This window comes from Amblyomma mixtum, chromosome 7, assembly GCF_055824585.1.
Source record: "Amblyomma mixtum isolate Tamu chromosome 7, ASM5582458v1, whole genome shotgun sequence".
Taxonomy (NCBI): Eukaryota; Metazoa; Arthropoda; class Arachnida; order Ixodida; family Ixodidae; genus Amblyomma; species Amblyomma mixtum.
The window spans coordinates 22,092,672-22,102,192 of record NC_143018.1 but is presented as its reverse complement, the minus strand read 5'-3'; the positions used below and the strand labels follow the sequence as shown (position 1 = coordinate 22,102,192).

At 45.0% G+C, this 9,521-nt stretch overlaps 1 protein-coding gene across 2 annotated transcripts in view; it reads left to right on the top strand.

Moving 5' to 3' along the window:
* The first annotated feature begins 242 nt into the window (after positions 1 to 242).
* Positions 243 to 9,521, top strand: part of LOC149335226 (uncharacterized) — a 57,268-nt gene continuing 47,989 nt past the window's right edge. The window contains exons 1-3 of one of the 2 annotated variants that reach the window (XM_089551906.1): positions 243 to 409; positions 3,671 to 3,767; positions 9,278 to 9,384. In XM_089551906.1, coding sequence (XP_089408032.1) covers positions 9,282 to 9,384 — 103 coding nt within the window. In that variant the 5' untranslated portion in view covers positions 243 to 409; positions 3,671 to 3,767; positions 9,278 to 9,281. The remainder of the gene's footprint in view (positions 410 to 3,670; positions 3,768 to 9,277; positions 9,385 to 9,521) is intronic. The other variant, XM_089551905.1, reaches the window with a different exon arrangement.

The following is a 9,521-nucleotide window of genomic DNA, read 5'->3' as shown; positions in this document are numbered from 1 at the left end:
CACAAAGCCCTTTGTTTCCACCATGCAGTCGAATCTCTCGAAGGCTGCCGCTGCCGTGGGTAAAACAATTGTCGCCTTCTCTCGGTACACTATATCGCCGATAACGGGGGCCTCCCCTCAAGAGGAGGAACGCTTCACTCAGGTGTTACCGCGTCGAGCCGGACCGCGCCCGCTGTGGAGTCCTTATCCGCGACCCCGCGCTACCGCGGATAAGATACGCCCCGCGATCTGCAAGCGCGCACACCGTACGGTGGCCAGTGCTTTCGGGGGGCGTAGCGCGTGCCAGACTTCATCAATCCCCCGACGAGCGGCTCAGTGGATACGGGCACTCACTCGCGTCTGGCCGCCGCCGATCCTGCCGCCGTTGCTGCGAGTCCTGCACTTTCCGGTCCAGGATCAGCCGACAGTGGTGAGCGTGAATTACTTGTTCCCTTCGATGGCCTTTAATGCTTTCAGCCTTTAAATACATGTCATTATATCTTCATATGGGGCTTAGGGTGAACTACGCAAAGAAGAAAAACTCTTTCAAACAGGTCGGTTGATTAACGTCGTGACGAGTGGTCAGGGCATCTGCTTCGAATGAAGGAGGTTGTGGGTCCATGTCTCAAGTCCTGCTAAATGCCTACATCTTACGAATATACTTGGGCGCATGATTTCTGACCAAACAGGACTAATGCATGGTTAGGGAACAGCGCAGGAACGAGACGCAAAGAACATTCACAGACACACAGGGGCAGTTCCTTGTGTCTCGTCCCTGCGCTGTTCCCTAACCGTGCAAAAGAACCAACTATCCCGCCAATTCGCTCTTCTAAACGACTAATGACTTGAGGATACGCCTTGCATGCGTGAAGTGCTGGGTTCGATCCCAAGTGCCACCAGACACTCACCGCTTTTGAAACGAGTACAAGCTTTCCCCAGGCCATGAGCTTGGCTTTCTCGGATAAAATGCTTGGGTCTGATAAAAGGGTCTCTGATCAGACAATTGCACAGGCAGGTCGGTGAGTCGTTTCGCCATCCAGAAGCTCGGAGGGATACTAAGAACAACTCCATCCAGATAGTGTTCTCAGTAAAAATTAATTCCCTGGCTTTTCTGGCTATGGTAGCGTTTTTCAGGCAGCTTAAGACGCATCTGTCGGTGAGAAAAAATTGGGCTTAAAATCTTCCCGGCAGTTGATTAAGATTCGTGACGTCCTTACTGAAAAGTCCGGGTCGCCATCGTTTCCAAGTGAACGGCGGTTTAGCGTAGCCTCTGAGATCTGCCTCCAATAATGCGTGCTGACGCCCGCATTTTACTTATGAAATCGGCCGGTGACGGCGACACCTGCATTTGTTTTACGTCGTTTTTTCTAGATTATAAAAACCCAGATTTCTGTGCGAAAAAAAAAAAGTGATGTCTGTGATTACAGCTTGGTACACTATCGACATAGGCCCCTTCTATTGGCTCTCAGTTCCCTTTTAAATCCGCCCCGGTAAGGTGAAACCCAAGTGTGACCCTTTTTACTCAAGCTTAGGGAAGAATCGCTCACTGCATTTACAGACATGCCAGGATGACTTGGGAAATATGTAAAAGAAAGTATTCATGAAAGGCTAATCCAGAGCCGGCTGTGAGGCGGATGGTGTAGGATTAATGTTGATTATGATATGTCATATCCGCTTCAAACAAATGAGAAAAAAACAGATTTGAGTAATAATGCCACTAGGAAGGGGAGGAGGGGGGGGGGGGGGGGGCGGTGCAGCTTAAGTTGTGCACGTCTACTCGAGAGCGCAGTAAACATCTTCTACTTATGTTTAACAATAATTTTATTCAGCACCGACAGTTCTCCTTAGTGCGCCCAACCGTGTTCCAATCTCGCCATCTATATGTACAGTTAAAATATACCGCCCCTCCCTTAACGACGTCAGCTTCAGGGACCACTTTTTGTATGAAAAAAAAAAGTGGTAAGGTTTTAACATAGTTAAACCTAGTAGACGTGCGAAAGATTGTGTTTTGCTTTGCTGAGTCGTCGCCACGCCTGGCGAAGATATTAGGCTCAGGCTAAGCTCTGATCGAGATTAAGCTGATCTGATCTGTTCGCGCCTCAGGTGAAAGTTGATGAAGACGATGACATGCAGTGCACATGCAAGAGTCAGTTGCAGTTTAACACAAGGCGTGATTGGCCGAAACAATAGCGTAGTGCTGTCGCGCAGCTAGTGGCCAGCGAAGGTTCGCGCCGCCGCAGGTTCGAAACCCAGTCGTGGAAAGATTTATTTTATTTCTGCATAGGCTGTTGCTATGCTAGCTTTTTCCAAGGTCACCTTCAAGGTCAAACTTTACACAAACTCAGTGAGCCGGATAGAACTTGTGAAGAAGTGCTTTCGCACTAAAATGTGAAGTGACGCATTGGCCCGCACATATCTGAAGCAGCTGAGAATTGGTTGGGATTGACACTGAGAATCGACTGAGAACTGAGCGTCAGTTTAGTAGCATAAATATAGTCCGATAATGGTCATCTTAAACCATAGCCCAAAGGCCAACAATAGTTTGATAACTGAGCTCTAATTTTTGCACGTGACGGTGTGGACGGATGAAAAAAATTTTTCAGAATTTATTTTAGTATATATATATATATAGAAGACGGGGTCACGACTTTGTGATTATCTTCATTTAATACCGACAGTTTCGAACGGAGGACCGTCCTTTCTCAGGGTATACACACGAATGAACACAATTTCTCATTTTCTAGGCACCGTACGCAAAGGGAGAGGTGAAATCACTCTCTCTCCCGTTAGAGGAAAGAGACCCAGAGTCAGTATAAGACGCGAGTGCTCCAGTCCATTTAGGGGGAAGAGGGGGAGGGTTGCGAAGGCCAGGGAAGGGGGAAAAAACATTTATACATGAAAATATAAAAATAAAGGATACAAAAGTAACATTGAAAAATAAAATAAAAATAGGAAGGCAACGGCAGAGGCTTGGGTAACGGAATTGAGAAGCAACTAGTTCCCTTCCTATCTATTTCTATAGCTCTGTTACCCAAGCCTCCGCGGTTGCCTTCCTATTTTTATTTTATTTTTCAATGTTACTTTTGCATCCTTTATTTTTATATTTTATGTATAAATGTTTTTCCCCTTTCCTAGCTTTCGCAACCCTCCCCCTGTATATATATATATATATATATATATATATATATATATATATATATATATATATATATATATATATATATATATATATATATATATATATATATAGGTACAGTATTACGACAAACGCGACTGTTCTTTTAACGTTTATTTTGCCAACAGTTTCGGGAATGGTATTCCCTTCGTCAGGGCAGGGAATACCATTCCCGAAACTGTTGGCAAAATAAACGTTAAAAGAACAGTCGCGTTTGTCGTAATACTGTACCTAAACTAGTAAACTGGGCCATTGGAACCCCTACTGAATACAATATATATATATATATATATATATATATATATATATATATATATATATATATATATATATATATATATATATATATATATATATATATATATATATATCCCTTCCATTGTCGTGAGCAAATACTCGAGAATTTTCCGTTTTTGTTACGCCGATTTCCTGTACGAACGAAGAAACGTTAAATTCAAGTCAGCCAAATATCCTATTGTTTGCAAACCTAACGTGTTCTCATCATTTGCTCCACAGAACCTTATCAGGAAACTGTGTAGGCTGCAATCGAGGCGCTATCTGGAGTGCGGACGTAGTACACTGCAGATACAGCGGCAGACCAACTACGCGTGGGGTAAGCAGCAACCAGCGCGTATTGAAGGCAATTCTATAGGTTTCTTCAGCGAAAAGTAAAATGTTTTTGGGAGAGAAACCATCATTTCGTCTCACACATTTACTACTATCTACAGCGTACGCCCCAGTGGACTCCCTACAAGGAACCATTTCTGGAAGCGTACTTATTCCATCTTATCAAAAACTTATAGCAGCGTTTTGTCCAAGCTTACGGCCCCCGATAAATGCATAGACATTGCCCAGCTTTCTAATGACTTCCACGAAGGGTCTTTTAAACATTTGCGTATTTTCCTCGCGTGCGTCGTCTCGGTCTCTCGACAACCAGAAGAGGGAACAAAAATATAATTGGAAAATGAGAATGAAAGAAGAAAAAAGAAGCAGGGATGTTAAGCAGACGAGCGTCATATTGGCAGCCCTACGCTGAGAAAGGAGGGCACGCCAATCGTTGCAACACTAAGCGACCGTGGCGTTGATGCGCTAGCCGTTGCTAAGTGGTTATACGACAACCGGCTTCGTGTGATCGCATGTCGTGCCGCATCATAACTTTTGTTTTTCTTAGTATGTGTCAATGCTTTGCCGATCTCTCTATTATTATTGTACTTTTTTTCTCTCTCTCTGCCTTACCTCTGCAGTAAAGGGTAGCAAAGAATTAGGTACTAGTTTTGGTCAACTCCCCAATCCTTTTCTGCGTGTAGATAGAGTGAAGCAAAAAGAAAATGTGGCTTTCAGTTAACCCCATGGGCATTTAGCCCTTATTTGAAAAACAACGATTTAGTAGCATTGCAAAAAAAAGCATGCAAGCACACATTAATATTTTGCGTTAGATTAACCACAAAGTGTGTCCCGTTTTTGTATACACGGCACAGTTTATTATAAAAACATATGCACGAATCAAAATTAACAGTTCGTGACCATCGAAAAGTGATGGTAAGAGCAGTAGAGAATTTCATAAACAGGGTTCATTTGCGAGTTGAAAACGAAGATGAGCAGTGAATGTCTATATACGAAGTAAATTTCTCCGCAGTATCTTCCTCTCTTCGCATGCTTTCATATCTCGAGATCCCTTGGGCAACATACCACTCTCAGTTATTCACACGCCTGTGTTGAGCTATAGTATTACTTTCCAGCTTTTCTTTTTTTTTTTGCTGTATGCGTTTGTTTTCTTCTCGTTGTCTTTTTTTTTTAGGATACGTGGTAACTTGGAACAAGTTACATTGCCTTGAATGGGCGCCACTTTCAGAAACAAACAGCTGACAATCATGGACCCGGCAATAAGAAACAGCAAAACGGCTACCCGGAAAAAAACTTTATTCCAGCGGTCATAGATTATGGAGGTTCACGAAGCAACCAAGTAACGGAAAATACCCGTCTACTCGAACATCAAGTTCCCATCCAGAACTCGTACTGTCAAAACTAAGACCCCTGCTCTGCTCAGAGTTAGCAGCCCCTTGATACGTTAAATCTAAATGAAAGCTAAGGCTTATATAGTTTATACACCACGTGGATTCTTGGTGTGTTTCACTTTTGAATGCGTGTATTGCTGAGCGAACCTACATGTGTACTGCTTGTCCGAATATAGTGTAGCGCTTAGCTCCGCGCCGATAGGCAGGCATAACCACTTCATTGTTAGCGCATTAAAGGCTGTTCAAGTCACAGCCTTGTCGGATCAATGACAGCTGATCATCGCGTTGGGTCGACTTCAGCTAGACACGCCCAATACTTTCTCCAGCCGGTTCGATCCCGGCCGCGACGGTCGCATTTCGTTGGAGGCAATATGCTAGAGGACCGTGTACTGCGCGATGTCAGTAGACGTTAAAGAACCCCAGGTGGTTGAAATTTCCGTAACCCTTCACTACGGCATCCCTCACAGCCTGAGTCGCTTTGGGACGTTAAGCCCCCATAAACCTAAACTAACTTTTGTGCTTAGTCCCTGCTTGTCGTGCTGCGTGTTTCTCGAAAAGACACGATGCCAACTCGCCAAGTTGTCTCTACTTGCGAGTATGCGTCCTTATTTAGACGTCTGTTCTGTCGTCATCACTTTCATGTTGTCAACATCCCCACACACCTCAACACTGTAAAAAAAAAAGGAAATCTTGATCCAGCATAAGAAGATGTAGAAGCGTGCAGTTGATTGTACGCAGTCGTCGTTGTTACCGCGTTTTCTTGCTGCGTTATTTTGCTATGCATGATGTGACAGGAGAACTATGCCTCACTGCTGCTAACCGACCATGCCTGAACCCCTGCTGAGCCCGTGAAGTTTCCAAAAGAGGACAGAGTCGTGTTGAATGATTTGCACATAGGCTTGTGTCTTTTTTTTTAGTTAAGTTGTGTGCACAGAATGTTGGCCTCCCCTCCTGTCCATGCATTCATAGATTTCCTCATCACTCGTCGCGTGCTGTATAGCTTTGTTCTTGCTGTTTTCGTACTGTTCACCGCCCAAGCATGTCAACCAAATTAGTCCAGCCTGAAATTCTTACTGGAAAACATTACTTTTCTGTCGGCCATCAGCGAGAAGTTGATTAATAGATCGCAACCTACCCCGCAACCAGAAGTGCAATTAAGGGTGAACTGGACAAAGGCACATAAACGATTGCCGTCATCGCAATCGCTACGTATCAAGTACTATCGTGATCTATTGATGTTGTCATCCACGCGTCAAACGACACGTGCCCTCACTGGTGGATCGGCCAAAAGGCCGGCGACTATTGATAGCGAATAGGCAGAAAACGATCGCGTACAGTCGGCTCCCTGACGGCGATGTAGGAGAATTATCTGCCTCCTTGAACCTATGTCACGCGCTGCACGAGCAGCCTTATCAGTTTCGGGCACGCAGATAACAAAAAAAAATTCATTAGCTCACGACTGTGTATAGCGGCCTATCATGCAGCGATTAGAGACTGAGTAGCACTTGAATTATAAAAGCCTCATACCAGTGCAACACACACGTCTTCTTCTCTGAAGGCAAAAACCGAATTCTGTATCGGATGGATCCTGAAATCGTGAGATAAGGAAGATTTATGGAAGTAAGATTGGATACGGAAAATTTATGGAAGTAAGGTACAGGGCCGTCCACTATGAAAGGGAACAACGATCAGACACACAAAGACGAATGTTCTGGTTATTTCTGTACTGAACTTGAAACTGTATGTTGGATACCATACGCGGAGAGAAAACATAGGTATAAAACAGGAAAAATTTAGCTCGTCGAACATAATTACGGAGTAATCAATAACTAAATGCTCAAATTTTATTCCCTCCGGTATCAGAGAGACGTGTGCTTTCCAAAGAATTCAATGAAATCCACACACTTGCTTCGCGCTTTGCGCCATCGCGGAGGTCTCTCAAAATCACTCTAGAACTGGGTGCAAACTCATGCCTCAAAATAAAAGAAAACAGACCTTCGATCTTTAAGGAGGGTCGCCTTCGCTCTGCGCGATGAAGAAAGTGCTCACTTTTTCCTGTGGACACTAAACCAATATAATGAGTAAACACGCATGAGTGGTGTCATCCTTAATCACTGTCATATGGAGCAGCAAGTTTATTGTTGTTATTGTTAGCAGCGGTCAACAATTTTAGCTTGGTGCACGAGCTACCCTACTTGTCCGCCACGTTTGGCCAAATTCCTTATCCGCGAGCAGCATGCGCGTTGGTATGCATAGCACCTCTATGGTGCAGTCAAACTCCAAAATGGTTGTCGCCCCCCCCCCCCCTCTCCCCCAAAATTTTTACTCATTTATATGCATCCCTGAGTTTTGTTAATACGTTAGTGATAGCAAATTGTGGCCTCCTATAGGTATAGTCGGATAAAAGTAAAGAAAAAAAGCGGCCTTTCATTGTCAAAGGACCACCTTCCAGCCAATGGCGTCGGCCGATCTTCATGAACCTGCTAGCCTGACAATGCAGGGAGCGGCGTGACAATGCAGGAAGGGGTCTATCCGGGACAATGAAGAGAGGGGACTGCCCCGTTTATCGGTCACTCACTGCATTGTGACGCTAGCAGGTTCATGAGAAACGGCCGACGTCTTTGGCTGGAACGGGGTCCTTGGACGGGGAAAGGCTGCTTTTTTCTTTATTTGTATCCGACTTTACTGTCTCCCTACTTTGTCTTTCTATGCAATGAAGAGATACCATGATATAACGCAACGGAGGACACAGACGGTGAACAAGAATTGACGCAGTATCAGTTCTTGTTCACCATCCTTGTCATGTAATGCGCTATAACTAATAAATATGAACCAAAACGCCCAAGTCTCCACGTAAAAGCGCGTGACTTCACGACCAATTCGGTAACACTCCTGCTACGGAATCGATAGGTCGACATACCGATGAGAGTGGCATGGCCTTTCTTCCTTTGTTTCTTCGTGTTCTATGATGTATCAGGGCCAGAGTCCTGGCCGAGGCTTTGCGCCTGCTCCGCAAGGAATGCGGACCACGTGTAGCGTGTTGAAAACGTGTTCGGGTCGGAACTAAGCGTAGAAGGCGTGCGAAGGCACGATGCCACTGCGATAAAGCTGACAATGAGCGACGCGGCCAACGACTCCTCGCCTTGTCATAATAAGAAAAACAATAGCTGACACGGAACAAGGCGCTGGCATATTGCTCCAGTTGACGGCAACCTCTGGTCTTGATCCGTCAAGCCTACTCCTCGAGAGCATTCTTTTGTGCCGAGAGAATAGGGGTAGCCAAAGCGCTATCTGTACGAGTGGACACGCCATTATCGCTCCCGCCTACCGACGCCAGATATCGGGATGACAAAGCAAGGCGAGAGAAAAATCGGCACATGTCTCTTTTGCACGCAAATACACTGATGACGGCGGAACTGCGACAGCGTCTTTCATTCACTTCGTTCAGCCCAGACTGTTATCTTGTTACGTACTGTGTTACCTGCCTGGCAAGACCAAGCACGTAGCCGCGCTTGAGCTAAATACCAATTTATTCATTATGAACAATAACAAAACATGTGTTCTTGCGCAAGCCAAGAAACCTTTCTCATAGCGGAACAATGATCGCAATACACCAAACATTGCGCAATGTTCATGCTAGATGGCGTCAACGGGATTCTTCATACATCTAACGACTACCTAAATATTACCAGGAACTCGGAAGACGCACTTCTAGTACCCTTGGTTTCCACCCCGTTAAGCATGGCATTCAACAATAAAAAATAGCGCGTTGACGTCATTTGTGACGTAAAAAAGAAAGAGAATGGCCGAGTGACTTAACACTAAATTACAACAAGCCGCTGGCCGCTGTTCCGGATTCCTGGTCATGGTTACGCAGAGTTTTACCCTTAGAATGAATGCATGGATGAATGATGTGCCTCCCTCGTCACTCTGCAGAACTTGTTACTTGTTTATGTCGGCTTATAAACTTATGTCAGCCATAGTCCCCATTAGAGCCGATTTGCCATGACTCGAACAAATTACAAGGGCAGCTTTGTTTTCCGCCTCTTTCTTGACTAATTTGAGCATTGAGCAATTGAATTTAATCGAATTACCTTTTTCACCACAGGGCCATGCCAAGCCTGGCGGTCTTTACGCAGGCACTGCTTTTGGGCCTCGCCTGGCTCGAAAGCACACACGCTGCCTGCAACGTCACGTCACCCCCGGGACTTAGCGGTGAGTGAGTGCACTACTTAGAAGGAAATGGAATTAAAACTACAAACGCGTTTAGACGAAAGCCAGAGGCGTTGTCGGCCTAGCCGTAGTTAGACAGGCCGTCGGCCGCAAAAATGACTGGCAAACATTAGAATAAC